At 44.1% G+C, this 23,655-nt stretch overlaps 1 protein-coding gene across 1 annotated transcript in view; it reads left to right on the forward strand.

The window, feature by feature from the left end:
* SLC4A8 (solute carrier family 4 member 8) overlaps positions 1-23,655 on the forward strand; it is a gene marked incomplete at its 3' end in the record, with an annotated part of 83,926 nt that overhangs the window by 57,654 nt on the left and 2,617 nt on the right. The window contains exons 17-25 of the mRNA XM_082850437.1: positions 168-281; positions 2,660-2,821; positions 3,726-3,977; positions 6,700-6,768; positions 10,485-10,658; positions 12,956-13,093; positions 15,223-15,314; positions 17,173-17,268; positions 18,669-18,804. Coding sequence (XP_082706563.1) covers positions 168-281; positions 2,660-2,821; positions 3,726-3,977; positions 6,700-6,768; positions 10,485-10,658; positions 12,956-13,093; positions 15,223-15,314; positions 17,173-17,268; positions 18,669-18,804 — 1,233 coding nt within the window. The remainder of the gene's footprint in view (positions 1-167; positions 282-2,659; positions 2,822-3,725; positions 3,978-6,699; positions 6,769-10,484; positions 10,659-12,955; positions 13,094-15,222; positions 15,315-17,172; positions 17,269-18,668; positions 18,805-23,655) is intronic.

The raw sequence follows: 23,655 nt of genomic DNA on the forward strand, positions 1-23,655 counted from the left end.
ATGAATTTGGGCATGTTAACAGTGTCCTGTTGTTTAAAAGTGCTTGTATTAATTGAACCATAAAATTAAAGCATTCTTCTGAGGATGTTTAAGCCTTTTACAACACCTGAGTCTTTTCTATCGTATTTAACCTACTGAAACACGTCTCCAATCCTTTCTTGTGCCAGGTCCGCTCCACGGTGAGTGACTTTGCTGTTTTCCTCACTATCTTCACAATGGTGATTGTTGATTTTTTGATTGGAATCCCATCACCAAAGCTTCAAGTTCCCAGTGTGTTCAAGGTAAACAGATCTCAGGGTACTTGATGCCCTTACGTAGTTTCATGGAATCTGGTCCCAAGTTATTTCAGAGGCCTTTCCCCATCCTGATCATGAATTGTTTAGTCCTCTAAACCTGAACGTTGCTCTCCTGCCTCACCATTCAGAAAAGCAAACTCCTCAGGCTTGGCCGAGTTCAAGTCAGAAAAGTCAGAACATCTAACGTTGTTTAATGAGTGAAAATTATTATTTATTTTCATTAATGCTACTTATTGTTTTTAATATGTGAAGATTTAAAACAATGGAATATGTGTATTTACGTAAATATATGCCAGAGACTGTGGAAATATGGGTCTCTGGAACACGTCTGGTTAACAGCACGTCATTGAGCATCAGCTGTATAAGGGTATCAGGAAGGATGAAAAGGCTCTTTGCAGGCCTTGGTCCCGCCCCTCAGGAATCTTGTCCTGTGAGGAGGTGAGCTGGCCCAGGAGCTTCATTCTCAGTCTAGGGCCCCCACCAGACTAATCGTGACATCTCTCCAACCCTCATTCATTGTTTGTATATCTCTCTATAATCTATACTGTTTATCCAAAAACCAATACAAAAAAGTAAAACAAATGACCAAAACATGGGGACTCCAAATCTATTTCAATTGGGGGGCACTAACTGAGTAAACTGAGAAGATGGAAGAGCTGAGCTCAGTTCCGTAGGTCCCCGCAGGGTGGAGAGGAGAGAAAACCTGGGCGTCCTCAGGGACCAGAGAGGAACCAGGAGAGGAGAGAATGGGGGAGGCTGGGGAGGAGGAGGGAGCTGGAACGTAGGCCTTTATCTTGTAAACACCCGGCACAGTTGGCCTTGTCTTCCCTTTCTCTCTCTCGCTCTCTCTGAAGTAGGCCTGGTTAAAAATACCTTTTTCCATATTGCTTGAAAATTTTAAATTTTATTTTGTTGAATTTACTGAAATGCCACCAGTTAGAAATTGATGGATTAAAAAACACCCTCTTTAAAACTATATACGTCCTAGAATATGGCATTCTCACCTTTGTGTGAACGAGTGCAGTCAGCTTTTTCCCTAATACCTGGCTGAGGTTGACCCTGCGGGAGGAATGGATTTTGTGTAAAAATAACTAATCTGGGAGCATTAAGAAGTCCCTGGAAATGTTCCCTGATGGGTAGGCTTAAGACAGTCAGAAGACACTGAATTTCTGGGACATCTGGGAAGAAGGCCTCTGCGAGGTAGGAGAGACGAGAGGGGAGATGGGAGAATGTCAAAGAAAGTGTTGCTCATTGGCAGGCCTCACTTTCAGGAAGCAGAGAAGAAATTTTCTTCCTTCTTCTCTTCCCTATTACACCACGTGGCCGCCAGTGACCAAGACCCAATCTGAAGGCTAGTACTATTACTGATGGGGTAATGTCAGTCAGGGTTTAATAAGTTTTTGTGTTGACCTAACAATTTAACTACCACTTAGAACATTGTTACTAAGCAAACACAGATTCTGTAAACTTTCGGAACCTAAGCTATTCATAATTTGGGACTTGGTGACATTATTGAAGAGTGTTTGAATCCTAGAGTCATAACCAATATGGAACCAAGTACTTTGGATGTGATAGTCTTTGCTTTGTTCATTGAGTTTTGGTGAATTCTGGGCCAATTTGTACCCCTGGTCTTTTATCCTCCATCACTACTCGCCAAACAAAGTGAACTTTTCTTCCTCAGAGTACCTTAGCATTTTTTTGAGATCTAGGAGAGTTTAGGAATTTTACAAACACCCAAATAAGGTTGATGAACAGTAGTCTTACAGGGAGATCAGAGAGAGTCCTAGATCACACAAGTCCCCAAGTTCAGCAGTCTTGGGCTCCTTTCTCAAGTCTCTAGTGCCTGGACCCCTGTTTCACTGCTGATGGGAGGAGGTCCTTGGACCAGTCCCCTGAAATTCCATGTAACTGGCTCTATGTTGCCTTTATTTGTTCTGTAGACATACATTATACGGCTTCTGGAGGGGAGCAGTGAGGAGGATAATCAAAGTTATTTATATTTGTCTTTGGAAGTCATTAAGTTCTTTTATGACAACAGCTTTTGTTGTTAATTATATTTTACTTGGGCTAATGTTGAGATAAAGTCACTTTTTCTGTACACAGGGGTTTGGAGAGTAGGGGAAGGAAGTGAAGTAGTAATGAATATTCCGTAAGAAGTTGACAGTTGGGGACCGAGTCTTTCAAAAGGGGATTTGGAGCAAGGCCATAGATTTCCTGTGTTTCATGCTTTTTTTTTTTTTTTTTTAATAAGGATTCTCATTCAGGAATAAAAAGAATTGTGCTTGTTGTGATTCCGTTTGATCTGTTTTGCCCTAATGACTATAGTTAACTTAAAATACAAAAATCTTGTTTTTTCCCTTTAGCCAACACGGGATGATCGAGGGTGGATTATTAGTCCCATTGGCCCCAATCCCTGGTGGACTGTGATAGCTGCAATTATCCCAGCTCTTCTCTGCACTATCTTGATATTCATGGACCAGCAGATCACAGCTGTCATCATTAACAGGAAGGAACACAAGCTCAAGGTAACAAGAAGTTCTGACCTAGGACTCATAACGGCAGCCTATTATATTTTTTAAAAATTTAGGGTAAGCCTGTTTAGGTCAGGAACTGTAGAACCTGGATAAAATCAGTCATGGGAGGAGCTCATATGGGGTTTCCAGGGGTTTCCAATCCCTCCATTAATGACAAAGATTGGTTTGGAGATGAAACTAGGGTAGAGCATGATTGTATGATGTGAAGGAAGCTTGGAGTCCATTACTCTTCTCTCAGACCTGTGAGGGAGGTTGGTGGGCAGAATTCCTGGTGGTCCCCACGTAGCCACATGGTCTGGGTCGGGCTTAGGTTCCTGATGTTCAGGTCAGGGCTTGGGCCACTGTTTCCTAGAAACAGGTATTCTCTCATTGATGTGCATTATCGAGGTTTCCAGACTGAACCTTGAGCCCAAGGATTCTAGGAGGTAGGGTTGGTGCCAGTACATTTATTAGTGAGAGGCTTCATGCCTCATCTCTATTCCTTTCTTCCCTAGAGTAGGCAGCATCCGTATTTGGCAAGGAATGGGGAGGGTTTGTGGGAACCTGTTTATCTCCGACTCCTGTAGGGTCTACCCTCTAGAATGGTCAAGATGTGGCTTGGTCTCTGCTTACTCTGTCAAGAAAGGATGAATCTTTGAATATGTGAGACTCAGGGTGAGATCTGGGGGCACTTGAATAAAAATCGGATATTGGCATGTGTAAGACCAGCTAAGGTTTCTCTTTCTTCTTTGTTCCCTCCACACCAGGAGGGGCTGGAAGACTGCTGGAATCTCTGGACCCCTTCCTTCTTATCCATACACTCCTTCCTGCTTTGGGCCTGAGACTCTTAGCTCACTGTCCTATGTCCCACTACAGCCAGCCCACTGATGGTGACGGAGACTCTGTTTCCCCACAGAAAGGATGTGGCTACCACCTGGACCTGCTGATGGTGGCCGTCATGCTGGGTGTCTGCTCCGTCATGGGCCTGCCCTGGTTTGTGGCTGCAACTGTCCTGTCCATCACACATGTCAACAGCCTCAAACTGGAATCTGAGTGCTCTGCCCCTGGAGAACAGCCCAAATTCTTGGGTATCCGAGAACAGAGAGTAACAGGCCTTATGATCTTTGTGCTGATGGGCTGCTCAGTCTTCATGACAGCTATATTAAAGGTAACCGTTCATTCATTCATTAGGTAAATACTGAGTGCCTGATTTGTGCCAGGAATTCTGTTAGGTGCTGGGAATACAGCACTACGGCAAACAGATACACATACAAATACCTGCCCTGAAGGAATTTATTCTAGTGGTATAAGACAGATAAGATGTAGTTAAGAAAGTTAGTTAAGAAAGCAAACATGGTAATTACAGAATATGGTGTGTGATAAAAGGAAATACATGGTACTCTCTGTAGTACTATAGAGAATTAAGGGGAGATGTTTTAGTTACTATGGTCAGAGAAGGCCTCTCTAAGGAGATGGTATTTGAGATGAGATGGAGCCAGCCATGCCAGGGATGGTGGGAGAGGGCGTGGGGGAAGGGAGAAAAGCAGTCTAGACAGGCCCTGAGGTGGGAAATGGTGATATGTGTTCTAGAAGATGCCAGGGCTCAAGGGTGTTGAGTTAAGGCAAGAGCACTGAGATGAGACTGAAGAGTGGGCAGGGGCAGATCACGCAGGGCCTCGCTGACACTGGTAAAGGTAACCTTTGAAGGGTTTTAACAGGAGAGGGACATGATCCATTTAGTATTTTAAAAAGATCTCTCTGGCTGATATCTAGAGAATAAGTTTTTAGGGTTGAGGAAAAATAGAGGCAGAGAGACTGGTGAGTCTGTTACAGGTGAGAGGGGATGGTGGCTTGGATGAGGAAGTTGGTAGTAGGGATGCATAGATATCTCAGAGGAGATCCAAAGGTCTTGCTGGTCGACTGGATATGGAATGGGGTGAGGAAAATGGAAGCATCAAAATGCCTGCTAGGTTTCTGACTTGACCATCTGTGTGGAGAGTGATGGCATTTAAGAGGGAGAAGACTGTTATGAAGGAGGAAGTGATTTTATAAGGGGTGGGCGTGGTCAGATTTGAGTGAGATGTCTGGGAGGTATCTGAGTGAAGAGGCTAGAGGAGGCTTCTGGGCTAAAAATATAAATGTGGGAGTCAACAGCACATCGGTGGTATTGAAAGCCAAAAGAGTGGATGAGGGAGAAAGGTAGATATAAAAGAGGAGGACTAGAGAGAAGAGCAGAGTCTAAGGAGAGCCGATATTTCGAAGTTGGGTAGAGGAGGAGATAGCAACAGAGGCTCAGAGGAGCTGCTGGCGGTGGAGGGGGGACACCAGCAGGCTGTGATGTCAGGGAAGCCAAGCAAGGGGAGTGATTGGTCAGAAACTGTCTGGAAAGATGAAGACTAAATCAAGGCCATTGGGTTTGGCAACATGGAGGCCTAACGGGACTTGACAAGAGCAGATTCATTGGAACAATAGAGCAGAAGCCGAATGACAGGGGCCGGAGAGTAAATAGGTGGTGAGGAAATAAAGGGCATGTGGGCAGACAACTCTTTCAAGAGGTTTTTTTCTGTGAAGTGGAACAGAAAAATGGGCAGTGGCTGGTGTGACATGTGGGGTGAAAAGAGGATTTTTGGACAGATGGAGCCACCTTGAAAATGAGAAAAAAATTTTTTTTGTGGGTGTAAGACCTGCATCTGGGAAAAATAGAATCAAAAGGAAAGCTCTGTCTGCAAGCCCCAACCATTCCAGAGCAGTTACTTATCTCCTGTGCCTCCTTCTCCCTCTTTTTGATGAATTGTCAACCACCTCAGCCTGCAATGCAAATGCTATTTAAGGGTGAGAAGTGGGAGAGGAGGGAAAGGATTCTGAACCATCTTCCTGTCCCCTTACCTTCCACTTAATCTTGCCACCTCTCCTCATGGCCCTGCCCCCTTCTACTCTCTGTCTCCAGCCCTGGGTGCCTCTGGTCCAGGTGCCATCTGGAGGAGCCCAAAGGTCGCTGCTCCTCTGGGAATGTAACCATGAAGGCCTGGTGGTGGGCAGTGCCTGGCCTTCCTGTAACTGTCTCAGGGGGATTCTTTTAGGAAACCATTCAATAGTTCTTCCAACCAGGTTAGCACCAAATTGAGATGTCTACTCACTCTAGAGCTGGAGCAACGTAAAATCCAATGGGGATTTTCTGGTTCAAAGAAGAATTATGTTTGGGAATGTTCTTTAGCCTCAGAATAAAAGCAAGTCGAGTTTAGTCTTTGCAAAAAGACTTTCCTTGCCTTGATTCCATAGGCCTCATTACTCTACCTCATAGAGTTGCTCTGAAAATTACCTAGATTGATATAATGTGGTAAGTATGTATAGTCAAGTGCAGTAGAGTAATGTTGATATTTCTCCCCAAATTATTCCTTCTCTGTTAAGATAACCTCCCTACTCCTGCCCTCAAGTCTCTGGTTAGTAAAAAAGCAAATGTTATTAGTCTATATTAAAATACACCAAATCCCTGAGGAGATGATTCTGCGATTAGAAAAGATTTAAAACATTTCAGTTCCGTAAAAGAGATGTGTGTGTGTGCGTGTGCGTGTGTGTGTGTGTGTGCGCCCATTTCCCTGGAGGAGGAAGAGCCAGATGGGGAGAAGAAGATGTGAGACCTATGATTTAACCAGGACCAAATTACACTTACGTGTAATCATTTCATTTCCGAACAAAATGATTTTTTATCATTGTCAGCGTCTGTTTTTGCTTCTACTTCTAAGTCACGTAAAGGCAGCAGAAACGAATGCAGCATCTATGCAGTGATTTTGTGACTTGGCTTCCTTCTTGGAGATTTGGAAGTTTATATAATCTTGAGTGTGCTATGATACCAAATTTAATTTCTGGCCTTTCTGCCCTTTCGTCTTCAGTTTATCCCGATGCCGGTACTCTACGGAGTTTTCCTCTACATGGGAGTGTCTTCACTACAGGGAATTCAGGTATTGCATGGTTCAGCCAGGCAGTGTCTTCTCTTGGTGAGCTCACCTGTCCTGACCAGGGAAAGACAGCCTCCCTAGGGGAGCACAAACCAGTTCTTGAGAAACCATTTCCTAGTCTTGCTGCTTCAGCTATTTTAGACATTTCTTTGGGCACTGGGCAAAAAACTCATGTTGGCATGAGTGCACAGAGACTTTCAGGGTGGCCTGATTCAATGTCATGGTTCCAGTCGTTCATCAGTTATTCAACAGACAATCATCAGGCACGTATTAAACACATTTGTCAGATGCTGGTAAACTTAGGTCTGAAAGGTTGGTCAAGAATTAAACTGGCTTCCACACATGGACAACACTAGGTTTAGTGCCAGGCTAAAGTGTGAGGTGGGGGGGCGGGTTTAACTGGGGGTACATTGGTGAAGAGATTGGGGAGTCGTGGGAGCTGCTCCAGGTAAGCAGGTATTACTTTCTGTCACACTCTGCCTTTTCCCATCTATCAACTCATTCCTCTGAGTCCTTTGAACAGAGAGAATCAGGAGGTAACTTGGGTACCCAGATAATTTGATAATTTAGCCACTTTTTATACTGGTGGCTCGTTCCTCTTTGTTATTTTACAATGTCTAGTGGTCACTGTTATGCACTGAGTTCTCATGTGACTTTGGGCAGGTTATTTATTTATTTAAAATTAATTTTTATTGGAGTAGAGTTGCTTTACAATGTTGTGTTAGTTTCTGCTGTACAGCAAAGTGAATCAGCTATATGTATACATATATCCACTCTTTTTTAGATTTCCTTCTCATTTAGGTCATCCCAGATCACTGAGTAGAGTTCCCTGTGCTCTACAGTAGGTTCTCATTAGTTATCTATTTTATACGTAGTAGTGCATATATGTCAATCCCAATCTCCCATTTCATCCTACCCCGCCACCCCTGGTAACCATAAGTTTGTTCTCTACATCTGTGACTCTATTTCTGCTTTGGAAATAAGTTCATCTATACCATTTTTCTAGATTCCATATATAAGCGATATTATACGATATTTGTTTTTCTCTTTCTGACTTACTTCACTCTGTGTGACAGTCTCTAGGTCCATCCACATCTCTGCCAATGGCACTATTTTGTTCCTTTTTATGGCTGAGTAATATTCCATTGTATATATGTACCACATCTTCTTTATCCATTCCTCTGTCAATGGACATTTAGGTTGCTTCCATGTCCTGGCTATTGTAAACAGTGCTTCAGTGAACATCGGGGTGCACGCATCCTTTTGAATTATGGTTTTCTCCAGATATATGCCCAGGAGTGGGAGTGCTCGGTCACATGGTAGCTCTATTGTTAGTTTTTTTTTTTTGTGGTATGCGGGCCTCTCACTGTTGTGGCCTCTCCCGTTGCAGAGCATAGGCTCCGGACGTGCAGGCTCCGGACACGCAGGCCCAGCGGCTGTGGCTCACGGGCCTAGCCGCTCTGTGGCATGTGGGATCTTCCCGGACTGGGGCACGAACCCGTGTCCCCTGCATTGGCAGGCAGACTCTCAACCACTGCGCCACCAGGGAAGCCCTGTTTTTAGTTTTTTAAGGAACCTCCATACTGTTCTCCATACTGGCTGTACCAATTTACATTCCCACCAACAGTGCAGCAGGGTTCCCTTTTCTCCACACCCTCTCCAGCATTTATTGTTTGTAGATTTTTTTTTTTTTTTTTTGCGGTACGCGGGCCTCTCACTGTTGTGGCCTCTCCTGCTGCGGAGCACAGGCTCCGGACGCGCAGGCCCAGCGGCCATGGCTCACGGGCCCAGCCACATCGTGGCATGTGGGGTCCTCCTGGACCAGGGCATGAACCCATGTCCCCCGCATTGGCAGGTGGACTCAACCACTGTGCCACCAGGGAAGCCCTGTTGTTTGTAGATTTTTTGATGACGGCCATCCTGACCGGTGTGAGGTGATACCTCGTTGTAGGTTTGATTTGCATTTCTCTAATAATTTGTGATGTTGAGCATTTTTTCATGTGCCTCTTGGCCATCTATATGTCTTCTTTGGTGAAATCTCTATTTAGGTCTTCCGCCCATTTTTTGATTGGGTTGTTTGTTTTTTTGATATTGAACTGCATGAGCTATTTGTATATTTTGGAGATTAATCCCTTGTCAGTCGCTTCATTTGCAAATATTTTCTCTCTTTTTGAGGGTTATCTTTTCGTTTTGTTTATAGTTTCCTTTGCTGTGCAAAAGCTTTTAATTAGGTCCCATTTATTTATTTTTGTTTTTATTTTCGTTACTCTAGGTGGTGGATTGAAAAAGATCTTGCTGTGATTTATGTCAGAGAGTGTTCTGCCTGTAATTTCCTCTAAGAGCTTTATAGTATATGGCCTTACATTTAGGTCTTTAATCCATTTTGAGTTTATTTTTGTGTATGGTGTCAGGGAGTGTTCTAATTTCATTCTTTTATATGTAGCTGTCCAGTTTTTCCAGCACCACTTATGAAGAGACTGTCTTTTCTCTATTATATACTCTTGCCTCCTTTGTCACGGATTAGGTGGCCACAGATGCGTGGGTTTATCTCTGGACTTTCTATCTTGTTCTGTCTGATCTATATTTCTATTTTTTGTGCCAGTACAGTACTGTTTTGTTCATTGTAGCTTTGTAGTATAGTCTGAAGTCAGGGAGCCTGATTCCTCCAACTCCTGGGCAGGTTATTTAATCTCTCTGGGTCTCTGTTTTCCTTTTTATAATATAAGATGGTCATTTTTTCTATATCCAGAATGTTATGAGATTTCTTTTTTTTTTAAATAAATAAATTTATTTATTTATTTATTCTTGGCTGAGTTGTGTCTTTGTTGCTGTGTGCAGGCTTCTCATTGTGGTGGCTTCTCTTGTTGCGGAGCACAGGTTCTAGGCGGGTGGGCTTCAGTAGTTGCGGCTTGTGGGCTCTAGAGCGCAGGCTCAGTAGTTGTGGCGCATGGGGTTAGTTGCTCCGCAGCATGTGGGATCTTCCTGGACCAGGGCTTGACCCCGTGTCCCCTGCATTGGCAGTGGATTCTTAACCACTGCGCCACTAGGGAAGCCCCATGAGATTTCATTTTATCTTTTTATTTTTTAAAAAATATATATATTTTTTGAATATTTTATTTATTTATTTATTTGGTTGCACCAAGTCTTAGTTGTGGCAGGTGGGCTCCTTAGTTGTAGCTTACCGGCTCCTTAGTTGAGGCACGTGGGCTCCTCAGTTGTGGCACACAGACTTTTTAGTTGCGGCATGCATGTGAGATATAGTTCCCTGGCCAGGGATCAAACCTGGGTCCCCTGCATTGGGAGTGCAGAGTCTTAACCACTGTGCCACCAGGGAAGTCCCTATCTTTTTACTTTAAATAGTCAGTAAAAAGCTCCAAACTCCTCAAAGAACAAATAAGAGATTTGGTCTTTTAAGCAGAAAGATACCACTGCTTATTTTGTTTTCAACACTGCCTGAGAAAGATCTCTCTCAGGAGCTAGAGTGTGGGAGAGGAGAGAGAAAGCTGAACCCAGAATTAGAAGAGATAGGTTCAAATTTTGACTCTGTCACTTACCAACCTTGGTCAAATTACCTGTTCTCTTTGAGACTCAGTTTCCCCTTCTGTCAGGTAGAAACGGTATTACCCACCTTTCGGAGCAGGTGATATTAAGAGATATGAATGGGATTAACGAGGCCCAGAGAAACCACCTGAAAATAAATGCCAGTTCCCTCCTTTCAGTTCTTTGATCGTCTGAAGCTCTTTGGGATGCCTGCAAAGCACCAGCCAGACTTCATCTACCTTCGGCACGTGCCGCTGCGCAAAGTGCACCTCTTCACCCTCATCCAGCTGACCTGCCTCATCCTGCTTTGGGTCATCAAGGCATCTCCAGCTGCCATTGTCTTTCCAATGATGGTGAGTTTAAAAGGTATTATTCTTTATTTTAAAAAATAGTGATAAAATATACATAACGTAAAACTTCCCATCTTCACTATATTTAAGTGTACAGTGGCATTAAGTACACTCACAGTGTTTGCGCAGACATCACCACCATCCACCTCCAGAAGGTCTTTCATCTTGCAGAACTGAAGCTCTGTACCGATGAAACAATACCTCCCCATTTCTCCCTCCCCTCCGTCCCTGGAAACCACCATTCTAGTTTCTGTCTCTGTGAATTTGACTCCTCTAGTTACCTCATGTGAGTGGAATCGCAGTATTTTTCCTTTTGTGACTGTCTTGTTTCGCTTAGCATAACATCTTCAAGGTTCATCCATGTTGTGGCATGGTGGGGTTTTTTGGATAACAGCCATCCTAATGGGTGTGAGTTGGTATCTCATTGTGGTTTTGATTTCCCTAATAATTAGTGATGTTGAGCATCTTTTCATGTGCTTACTGGCTATTTGTATATCATCTTTGGAGAAATGTCTATTCAAGTCCTTTGCCCATTTTAAAATAAAGTGGCATGTTTTTTTTGTTGTTGAGTTTTAGGAGTTCTCTGTATATTCTGGATATTAATCCTTTATTGATGGTGAGTTTTTGTTTTTTGGTTGGTCTTTGCAGGAGCAGCATTATTTTGAGGACCTTGAGGTGTGGAAGCATGTGTGTAGTAGTTTACTATGTTTACTTTTAAGGCTACTAGTCTGCCTGTCTGTCTGTCTGAATTTCTTTCTCTCTCTCTCTCTTTCTCTCATATATCTGACATGGAGAGGACTCTTCATGTTTGCAGTAACTTGCATATTACCTCAAAGCGATATGGTTCCTATTTAGAATTTACTGCAATCAGAAGTGTCTATAGTGGTGGAAATGCACCATTTCAAGCCACTGGGAAAGAGGAAGAGGTTGGTCTAGCACTGATAATTGACTGGGACATCCTTGCCTCTTTTCTAACTGAAGCAAGTGCTTTGGAAAGGAGACCAGGAAAGCTGAACTGTGTGGTTCAGCAACAGGTGACAACCTGTTTTCTAAAACTAGGGTGATGATGAAATTCTTGCCATCTGACCACCTCACTGTTCCATCTTGTCCTCTTGAGGCCTTCCTGTCTCTGGCTCACTCTGTGTCATGAGGATGCTGAGATTTCAGTGGACTCTTTGAAAGTTACCCAAAGGGTGGGCCTCAGAAGGGAAAAGCCAATGAGGGTAATGTCTGGTACTCATTTAGTTACTTTTGAACTCTGTCTTACTGGGAGAATATTCAAGGGTGAGGAATCTTCGGGGTCCTTTTCCCCTAATCTCCTAGATATATACCCTCCTGATGGGTGTCTCAATATTGTCAGAATACATGTAGGGTTCTGCATTTGGGTGTTATGTTCAGGGCTTGAGTGTTTGGTTAAAGAAATAGCAAATTCCTGGCAACTCCTGGAAGGGATACTATGAATTTTGGCTTTATTGGGAAAATAGTCATTGAAATTAGGGAGAAATGAATTTAATTAGGCTGATTTGCCCCATGCCTGGTCCAGTCACCAAATTTAGCTGGTGAATACCAGTCAGTCCAGGCAGGTCATTCTGGGTTATTATTGGTTCTCCTTTGGCTGAAATGGCCCTCATGGGGAGAAAGTGGAGCAGCAGTTGAGATCCCTGGTTGTTTCCATTGAGGAAATTAGCTGTCAGATTTTAGGGAGTCACTTTCTCTCCCTGGGCCTCAGTTTCCTCATTTATAAAATGAGTGTCAAGCCAGGCCAGAGGGCAGAGACAAAAATCACTCGAGATCCATGCCGCAGGCATAAAGCAAGGATTTTGTGAGTAAATGTATAGGCAGAGGATCCGAGGAAGTCCAGACGGTCCTTCAAGGCCCTCTCACCCCCTGGTGACCCATGTTTGGTTTGAGCTTGGCTGGCCCCACCAAAGCCATCTCCTGGAGAGGTTTGCCACCCCCAGGCTGCCTGGTAGCCCTTCCTGCTGGCCTCAAGCCAGGGGAAGGCAGCTCTTAGGGCCATCTGCTGATGAAGGGTTCCTCTTTTCAATAAAGGAATTAAATTAGTTCGGGTAGGGCATCAGTAAGTTGTAGGGTTGTTATGATGAGAGTTAAATAAACTATTGTATAGAAAACACTTAACTTAGTATCTGGTTCAGAGAGCCTCAATAAAGGCAAATATTATGATTATTATGAGTTTGATTTTGCTTGACATGTTTCTAGTCTGCTGTGAAAATAAGACTGCTTTTAAACTCCAGGGAGGAAATGAGCCCCCCTAATTCACTTTCTTTATTTTTCTTCAGGTTTTGGCCCTGGTCTTTGTCAGGAAAGTCATGGATCTCTGTTTCTCTAAGCGGGAGCTGAGCTGGTTAGATGATCTCATGCCGGAAAGCAAAAAGAAGAAGTTGGATGATGCCAAAAAGAAGGCCAAGGAGGAAGAGGTCATAGTTCTTGCACCAACTGCAGACTTTGGGGCAGCTTCAAATTACAGAACATAGGAAGGGCCACATGAAAAGTCAGCATGTCTCGAATCCCAAGGGTTATATTTAGGAGTGGGGAAGATTACTCCAAAGATATTCTTAGCCGATGTCTGTCCTTCATCGTCAGATTTGATAACCGGTTGTTTTCCCTCTGTTTGTCTACAGTCTACTCATCAGGTTCACACTTAGAGTATGAACATGGAATCCGCTCTTATTATCAGATCAAATGGTTCATGTTCTCCCAAAGGTCTAATTTGACAAGTATAAAAAACCTACTGTTTTCCAAGAGTATTTGTCACGTACCTAACTGCAGATGTTGTTGTGGTTCGCAAAGATAACTTGCATAGGACTTTCTGTCCTTCCTCATTTCCCTCAGCAGTTGGCATCTGCCATCCACACAATGGACCTTCAATCAATGGCCTATACGTGCAAAGAATGGATGTGTAGCAAAATGAAAATACCAGGCCAAGACTGAGCCTGAAAGTATTTCCAAATACAGTTAGTGCCTGAAATAGTGTCCTATGAAATTCTTTTTTTTTTTTTTCTTTTGTGGTACGCGGGCCTCTCACTGTTGCGGCCTCTCCCGTTGCGGAGCACAGGCTCCGGATGCGCAGGCTCAGCGGCCATGGCTCACGGGCCCAGCCGCTCCGCGGCATGTGGGACCTTCCCGGACCGAGGCACGAACCCGTGTCCCCTGCATCGGCAGGCGGACTCTCAACCACTGCGCCACCAGGGAAGCCTGGACTTCATTTTAAAGGAATTTTTTTCCTAAAATCTTGAATTTTAAAAATCTTGTATTTTTTTTCAAGCATTATTGAGATATGACTGATATATAATATAGTGTAAGTTTAAGGTGTACAATGCAATGATTCGATATGTGTATATACTGTGACGTGATTACCACAATAGGGTTACTTAACACATGTATCACCTCACATACTTGTATTTGTGTGTGTGTGTGTGTGTGTTTGTGTGTGTGGTGAGAAATTATAAAATCTGATCTCAGCAATTTTCAAATATATAATAGAGTATTGTTAACTATAGATACCATGCTGGATATTATATCCCTAGAACTTATTCAGCTCGTTGACCACCTTCACCCATCCCTGCCCCCTATGCCTGGCAACCACCAGGCGTTCCTGCTCTCTGTTTCTATGACCTCAGTTGTTTTAGTTTCCACATGAAAGTGAGATTATACAGTATTTGTCCTTCTCTCTCTGACTTATTTCACTTAGCATAATGCCCTCAGATTTCATTCATGTTGTTGTAAATGGCAGGATTTTCTTCTTTTTTAATGGCTGAATAGTATTCCATTGTGTGTGTGTGTGTGTGTGTGTGTGTGTGTGTATTGTGGAACATTTTAAATATACACAAAGGTAGAAAGAACAGTCAGTATTCATAGTTCCCTAATTGCCTTATTATTATTTTTAAGCATCGGTGTGAATCAGGATCCAGTAAGGTTCATATATTGCAATTGGTTGATATATTTAAAAAATTTCTTTTGGGGTTCCCCTCCTTTTTTTTTTTTTTTTTTTTGCGGTACACAGGCCTCTCACTGTTGTGGCCTCTCCCGCTGTGGAGCACAGGCTCTGGACGCGCAGGCTCAGTGGCCATGGCTCACAGGTCCAGCCGCTCCGCAGCATGTGGGATCTTCCCGGACCGGGGCACGAACCCGTGTCCTCTGCATTGGCAGGCGGACTCTCAACCACTGCGCCACCAGGGAAGCCCCCCCTCCTGTCTTTTTTGTCTTTGACATACAGGGTTTCCTGCCATTTAGATTTTACTAAATATAACTTTTGGTATCATTTAACATGTTCTTTGTCTCCTATGTTTCCAGTAAATTGGTGGTTGTATCTAAAGGTTTACTCAGATTCAGGTTCTTTTTTTTTTTTTAAATACTATTCCATAGGTACAGATATTGGGTTGTCTCTCTTTTTGTGGGGAGTCAGATCTATGAAAGAACATAATTATACTTACTTATAATAAATGGAGAGAAAATCAGGTAGAAATTATGGTGATTGAAAAACGGGCTGGTGTAGACTATTGGTTTCATTTGATCCAAGATAAAGTAATGTCTCCTTTTCTTGCAGGAGGCTGAGAAAATGTTAGAAATGGGGGGAGACAAGTTCCCCTTAGAGAGCAGGAAGTTACTAAGTAGTCCTGGAAAGAACAACAGTTTCAGGTAAAACTCCCCCAGCCCCAAGGAGTTGACTGTTTTGGTGGTTGTGTAAATGTTCTGGCTCTGTGATGGGGGCTGTGTCACAAATGCAGCTGCTGGTATAAACAGCTAAACATTCAGCCTCCCGGTTCCAGCCTGTGAAAACACCTTTCCTTTCCTGGTTTTCTGAGGGCCTGCCATGCACTGGGCACTATGCCAGGTGCTGGGAATCACAGGAGGACAGAGCTGCGGGAGCCCATGTGCTCCCCAAACCAGTGGTCCTTCTGTCTCTCTCTGCCACCTTCCAAAGGTGAACAGGATGTAGTCTTTGCTTCTCAGCCTGGTGGCCATGAAATTCCCATGCTTAGGCAAGCCGTTGGGGGCTGGGCAGAGACAGCCCCTTCCAGCTTGGCTCATGGCGGCTGCAGTCCTGGGAGCCAAGGGGGAACCGAACTGGGATTCCCCAAATTCCTTACTTCTGCCAGCGATCTTAACCCTTTGGTGTATTAAACCTGTTGCTCACCACAAATCACAGGAAGCTAAACTGGTCCATTTGCGGTTTCATTACTGGTGTTTTGTTTCCGCTTTGGAAGAGGAACACAGAAGCTGAAAGAAGCTCAGAGGTGGAGCGGGTACAGAAAAGGAAGAGAGAGGGGATCTGGGTTATCTAGATGCTAGATAATTTACTGCTGAGTTATTGAATTGATTGTGGTTTATACTGAGGGGGAGATGAGGAAAGTCTTTTCTTTGGTTATTTAGTTATTTATGACAACTAAAAATAGTATATATTTAAGGTGTGCAACATTATATATATATATATGTAAAATGATTACTACAATTAAACTAACAACATATACCCATCACTTACTATACTTACCATTCTTTTTTGTGTGTAGTGAGAACACTTGAGATCTACTTTCTTAGCAAATTTCAAGTGTACAATACATTATTATTAACTATAGTCACCATGCCTTACATTGTCTGCAGAACTTACTCATAACTGAAAGTTTGTACCTTTGATCAATAGCTCCCCTTTTCTCCCACCCCCCAGCCTCTGGTAGCCACCATTCTCCTCTCCGTTGCTATGAGTTCAATTTTTTTTAACTTACCCCAAAGAAATGGAATCTTTGATCTTTAAGAAACTTTCTATAAGTTGTCAGGGAAGGAGCCATAGGCTTTGCATTCTCTACGGCAAAACAGGAATCATGTTCCTTCTCTAGCAGATGCTGCCTCCCCTCTTGGCCTTTTAGAAGGAGAGTCTGGCATGTGGAAAAGTTTAGAGTACTGGCGGGGGCGGTGGGGGGGGTGTCTAGGAGACCAAGGACTGGATTCAAGGTCTTGATTCTCCACTTACTGACGTCTGACCTTGGACAGTCTCTTAACCCTATGAGCTTTGGTTTCTACATGTTAAAAATGAGGATGTTAATAATCTCTGATACTGTGAGAGTTAAGATAATATATTGCAACAGTCCTTTGTAAAGTACAAATGGAAAAGATCTGGCCGCGTAAATGAGAAAATAAAGAGTGCTTAGCACCATGCCTGGCACACAGCAAGCGCTCACTAAGTGGTAGCTCCTGATGCTGCCACTTCTGGCCTCATAGCGCTGTCACCAGCATCCCCAGAGGGGCCCTTCAAAGGAGAACAGAACTGTGGGGGCAGGGCTGGCCGCTAGCCGGCACCCCGGCCCAGGCCTCAGCTCTGACTCACAGGCCACCTTGCTTCTCGACATTCCGACCATCTGGTTCCCAGTGCTCCCGAGAGCTGTGCGACAAGCTCCCTCACGCCTCATCTTTTCCCTTCTGATGGGTAGTGGGTATCATAGACTGAGATGTAGACCTTATTTGTATGTCTGACATTGACTGTCCTAAGCATTGATTTCAGATGTGACCCCTCTGAGATTAATATATCTGATGAAATGCCTAAAACCACAGTCTGGAAAGCTCTCAGTATGAATTCTGGAAACACAAAGGAAAAGAGGTATAATTGCCGATTTTTATTTCTGACTTTTAAAACTAGCAATCATGTTGAAAGTAAAATATGTTTTAGTTGTAAAGTTGAATTTATCCATGAATAGCACATCTAGCATTGTTGCTAACCCCACAGAATAGCTATAAACCTAAGAAAAGGAAAAATGTTTTCTAACTATTTGAGCAGATATGCTGGTTTGAGCTGCCCATTTACCCAGGCCCAAAGTCAGGATGGAATTATTTTGGAATGTAAATTTGCTTTATCTGTTTTGTTCCCTTAATCCTCTTTCTAGTTCCCATTTCAAAATCTGTAGAGCATCTCTTTGGTTCTTGCAGCCACACAAACTGGAAAATCCTTAAAATATTTGGGTAGTGTTGATAGTATTGATACAGACTTTAACCTATTTAACTTATTCCGTAATGAGAATAATTGTCAAGGAAAGATTTTGAAATATTAAATTGTAACCGTTTTCTTATTTTGGAAACTAAATTCTGAGTATTGTTTGTCAGTAGCATAGATCAATTCTTAATCTGGTTAATGAAAAAAATGGAAAGACTTGAGGCATTTTTGCTTACGTTGAAGTAGGCTGTGTACTCAAATTACATGAATAATTTGGTCCAAACACTAAGTCATCAGATAACCGAAGGTAAAATCTTAGGTCTTATTAAAGGCAACTTTTCTAGTTAAAAAGAAGAAAAAAAAGCAGTAGGGTAGGTTAGGAGACTTGGCTTAGCTGTTAATTCCATGTGTAACCTGGCAGACCACTGTTTCTGGTACTCGGTTTATTCAGTTGTGAAATGGGGGTAATAATAACTGTCTCACTCATAAGGCTGCTCTGAGGAGAAACTGATGTGCTTTGGAAAGCCACAGCCACCAGTGGGTGGTAGTGATGGGCTATTTCATCAAATGGGTTAAAAGAAATCTGTACTGAATGTGAGTGAAATATAGAATCTTGTTTCCTTCAGAGGAAAATCCAGGCAGCTGTCGAAATGTATAACGCACACGGTTATTTTTAGTTGAGAACTAGTCTCCTTGTAAATGAACTTAAAATACAGCCAGATCGAAATTGTGTTGACATCTTCAAAGTATTGTGTTAAAATCAGGAATGAATCATGTGTTCCCTTTTCGTCTAATTGTAACACTTTTATTCAGTCTCTTCAACTAAAAGTCTTTGCTGGGATGGAGGATGTGGGCCGTGAGGTGCCACAGGGAAGTTCTGGTTACAGAGAAGATGACGAGTGTCTCAGAGAAGAAGCAAGCCCAGGTCTGGCCCTGTCCTTGGTCCTGTCGAAGCCACGCGAGCATTCAGTTATTGGTGGTGTGCATCGGAGGGCACCGCCTGGTATGAGTGTGGAAGCAGAAGACCACCTCCCGTTGGTACTTCTCCTCTTCCTTCTCTTTCTCTTCAGAACTGCCACCACCGAAGACCCAGCTTCCCATTTGCCAGACATTTCCTCCGAAACCCTCTGCTGGCCTGCTGAGCCGTACGGATCCATTCTGCCACTGAGGATTTCCTCGGTGAGGTCCCTCTTGCTCAAGGACAGGGTGAGGAAGTAGGAGGAGAGCAGAGAGGAAAAGGAAGCCCCTCCAGTCCCATAGTGGCCGCAGGCTCCTGGGCAGCCCCGGGCCTTGGTCTGGTTGCCTGCTCTGGGGGATGCTGGCGAGACCCAGAGGCCACCAGGAGGGTCTGCTCGTAGGAGGGTCAGCGCCCTGGGCCTTGGCAGTGCTCACCACCACAGCCAGAAGATGCCTCTGGCCTGGTGCGTCTTCATCGCTCCCTAGCAGCAGCCTGCATAACTCAGCAAGAACCTTGGATGATGAAAGGGCCAAGGGGGACATTGAAGTTGCTTAGCTCAGACAGGAAAAGGCCTGGGGGAAAATCAGTGATGGCGAGTGAGGATGAACAGCTTCTCCTAACTTCACTGATAGGGTAAGAGAACAAGCTTCAGTGGCTACAGAAGGAATTAGTTTAGACATCAGGAAGGACTTCCTAGCCTGAAGATTTGTCATAGTGTCTGCTTTCTAGATATCTGGGAAAGGTTTGACTGTAGTCGTTTGTGAGTAGAAAAGGAGATAAGGTGTTCTTAATTGGCCATGTTGTGGAAACATCCATGTCCTGCTGCTGTCTCTTGAGGACACACTCTGATTCCATTCCTGGAGAGATCCAAGTGCTTACGTAATGTCTCCTTAGCTGCCTTAGTAGCAAACCATCACCAACTCAATGGACCAGACCACCTTCATCATCCTGGATTTTTTTGTTGACAGATGTTCTGACTTTCAGATGTAAAAAGCCACATTGGGAAATGAACTGTAAGTGGTGAAATTAATTTTGGTATTTAGTTTAAAACTATATTTATAGTTTCTGTCTCCTCTTCTCTTTTGCAATGAATATCGAGGGTTTGGGCTCCATTGTGTATAGACTTTCCCTTCCTTTGTGCACAGAATGTGACTAGCAAGCATGTCGGTACCCAGGGGATCTGATCAGTTCAGTTTCCCTCCTGGAAAATATTTGTACGGTGGGACCGTCCGTCGGTGTGCTCTCCTTTCATAGGTGAAGAGTTGGCTACGTAACTTTATTGAATTTTGCATTCCTTAGACTCATAAATATATTCAGGTAGTCTTACTCTAAGGACCTTTGATACTGAAGGAATCCTGCCTTTTTCCTATTTCCCTATCTCTTAGTGTCAGTCCTTTTAATACACAGATGATTTTCAAAATACTTAACAACTGGTACAGAATGGGCACCAACCACTCAGAACGGATGCCTGCTGTAAACAAGCAGTATGTATGGCCATGCCAGTGCCTATTGGCTGAACGTCACCGGGCTTTCAACTATTAAAATGACATTCCTTTGAATTGTGGGTATTGTTCCTGGCTTGTCTGATTTCTACTCACAAGGCTGTTTCAGGGACAGCCTCGGCATCCTTTCATATGCTGCAGACAGGAACAGGCATGCTTCTTTGAACTATATGGGCATTAAAATCTTTGAGAGCCAAAGCTTCACATTTTATCACTTTAGGATAAATGTAATATTGTACCCATCTACCTACCTAATTTAGAAAAATCATAAGGCAACCTGTCATTGGGAAAAGCTTTCTTGCTGACTTTCCCTGTCCCTCTCTGCTTCTGTGAGCTTTTTGCCTCCTTTTTCATCTTCTCTGTTCCCTGAGGACACACACACACACACACACACACACACACACACACACACACACACACACACACCCCGCCGCTTTTCTTCCCCCATCTTGCCCCGCCCATCTTTTCCTGCCACTTCTGTATAGGGAGGGTGGTGACCGCTTCACTTGCTCCCCTGGCCTCGGCGTGGCAATGAGGAATACGGCAGGGAAGAGTCCATCATGCAACAGAACTACGTGGCAGAGTCACTCAGAAAAACCTCTCTACTCACACACTGACGTCTTGTGATGCCCTGTGCTGGCAGGCTTCCCGAGAGTGGGGAGCCGGTCTTTGTTAACTCTGTGTAGTACGCTTCCTGAGCCAGACCCTCCCAGCTTACCGCGCCTTCGGAACGTTAGCTACTTTGGAAGGCTGTGCCAGTCTTTTTAGGCTATTAGATTTTCTTCAAACAACAGCCAGCCTCGTTTGTGCTACATCTCAGTGGTAGGAACCATTCCCTACTCTTCCTCTCTTATCTTTCCCGAGTCCCACCCATCCCTCAGCCCCAGTCCTGGCTGCTTCCCTGCTCAGTGGCTGGTGACTATGGGTTGCAGAGTCAAGTGGGGGGGTGGGGTGTTTAGGGTAGGAGACTGGGACTGGTGGTGGAGCATCAGCCACGTGTATGTACCTGTGTGTGTATGCACGTGTGTCTACCAACAAGTGAGAGTGTATCCATGAGATTTCATTGCTGCTGCTAAACAACCTCGTGCACCTGAGCTGTGGGGACATCAAAAGAATATGGTCATTCTCCCTTCTAGGGCTTCCCCTCTCTATTCTGATAGAATTGCCTGAGGGCAAATACAGGTAGATTAGTCTTAGAAAAAGGTGTTTAAGCTCAACATTAATGAGAAACTGATTTAGGGGTAGAAAGCAGGTAGTTAGGTAATTCCCATGCCCAGGCTTGCTTGGGCCAGAGAAGTAGTCCCTCTTTTCTGACAAGGGTAAATTCAGGAGTCGTTTGAGTGTTGGCAGGGCAATGCCTAATAGGCTAGCAGTGTAGAGGAGGAAGGGAGGGAGGCCGGAGATTTAAGAAAATGATGGTGAGTGGACTCTTGCTTCTAAACAGAAGAACTGGCATCACTAAGTGGGTGGGTTACGTCCTAGCCCATGACTTACGGAAGGGGTTGGTTTAGATAGGAGGTGAAGGCCAGCAGAAATATGCTGTGAAATTGCTCAACACGTCTGGTTGCAGGAAATGCAGGCTAGTTCTCTGTAGCTGTATATGATTTCAAACTTCTGATAATGGGATTGTCAAGAGAGCTGGTCTTTACTGCACACAGCTCCTGTCCCCCTCTCCTTGTTGGTATAAATTTGCCTGTGGGGTAGAGAACCATATATTTTCAAAAGACGTTATAAATAGTTGCTATTTCTATTTGTCTGAGATGTGTCTGGCTTTTAAATTAGTCATAAATGTTTGATAAAAATCTGGCATATGCTAAGTCTTAGGTTTTGTTGACATATCAGGCTGACAAGAGGTCAGACCTTCAGAGGTCTCTGGTTTGGGGAATCTGGTTTCCGGTCATTCAAAAAAACACAATTCCCAGTTCGACTTTATTTTCTACCTACTCAGAGCTCTAGTCTTCTCTCTTAATAGAGGAATCAGTAATTCTCCCTGCAGCTTCTCTGTCAACTTCAGCGTCCACGTTTGGAGTCTCCACATTTTCCTGATGCGTAGGAGAAGGCTTGAGCCCGGGGCCCGTGGCTTTCATTTTAACCAGCGTCAGACATGCTATTAAGTATGTTCTCTCTGCTACTTAATCAGCTTCTCTAAGTGTCTTCTTTTGCTGGAGAGTTAGTGCCACCTTCTTACACCTTCCTCAGACTTCTCAGGTTCCCAGGCCATATCCTGGCAGGACATTCAACATGCATCGGATGTTCTCAGGCTTCTTGACTTTCTTTTGGTTGTAGCTGCCAGGACTCCTAAGGTAGAAATCCTTCCTGTCGGCCCTGACTGGCCAAATGAGACAGCGTCTAAGCTCTTCCCCCTTGTACTCACTCAGCTTTTTCACATACTCCTTCCCATCCTTTCTGCCTTTTCCTCAGTCTGTCAAGTTTTCCTTGGAGGCAGGAAGTTCTTGGTCAGAGGTCCTAACCACCACGGCCAGTTAGGACTGGTGAGAGGGGGAGGAGGCTGGACAGTTCTGGGGCTTCTCAAAAGGGTGAGACTTACGGTTATTTGCCTTATTTAGGGTGAGGGACTAAGGATTCTCAAGCCCTCAGGGTCATCCATATTTCGGTGTAAATAGAAAAAGACATTCCAAAACCAAATAGAAGGGATTTTTCTGCCAAATCTACTCTTTTTTTTTTTTTTTTTTTTTTTTGCGGTACGCGGGCCTCTCACTGTTGTGGCCTCTCCCGTCGCGGAGCACAGGCTCCGGACGCGCAGGCTCAGCGGCCATGGCTCACGGGCCCAGCTGCTCCGCGGCATGTGGGATCTTCCCGGACCGGGGCACGAACCCGTGTCCCCTGCATCGGCAGGCGGACTCTCAACCACTGCGCCACCAGGGAAGCCCGAATCTACTCTTTGTAATTCTTGGTGCCCTTGGGGTCTTGCATTAATTATAGAGAATGGGTAGCTGACTCAGCTCACATTTCTTTATCGCAAAGGAGGCTGATCTTCACCACCAAAAGAGGTGTGAAGTAACTATATGATTGCCTGAAGCTTGGAAAGAGGAAAGGAGTGTCACGTGAATCTTTTCAAGAGGAAAATTCAGAAAGTGGCATGATTCATCCATTAAGCATAATTCTTTTAGAAGATTCTGTGCTCAAAGGGAATGGAATGGTTTCTGATCCTTCTGGAAAGAAAAAGAATAGCATTTTCTTTAACCCACTTTCAGCATTGGAGAATACAGAAGTTTTCTTCTAGCTGATGGCATTAATATTTCTGAGAGCGAGCGAGCCCACTCACAGCCCTTTCCCGAGCCCAGCAGAAATCAGCAGAGCTTGGGTTCTCTTAGCAGGTTTGCAGTTGACTCCAACATGCAGGTTTCTCACATGTGCAATAATGTTGGAAACAGAAGTACCAAACTGAATATGCAATTAACTCCTTTTGCAAAAGAGGCCAAAATCCTCCTCCCCATGCCTCTCTCCCATATTCACTCCTCCAAGACGATAAGCCTCCCCCTCGTTGATCTCTGTCTGTCTGTCTGATTGGTTAGATACGGCTGCCCTCCCAAGCACATGGTGTCAGGTGGAGAGCAGAGTGACCTTCCCACGGAA

The sequence above is a fragment of the Leucopleurus acutus genome (assembly GCF_964270905.1).
Source record: "Leucopleurus acutus genome assembly, chromosome: 11".
In the NCBI taxonomy this organism is placed as follows: domain Eukaryota; kingdom Metazoa; phylum Chordata; class Mammalia; order Artiodactyla; family Delphinidae; genus Leucopleurus; species Leucopleurus acutus.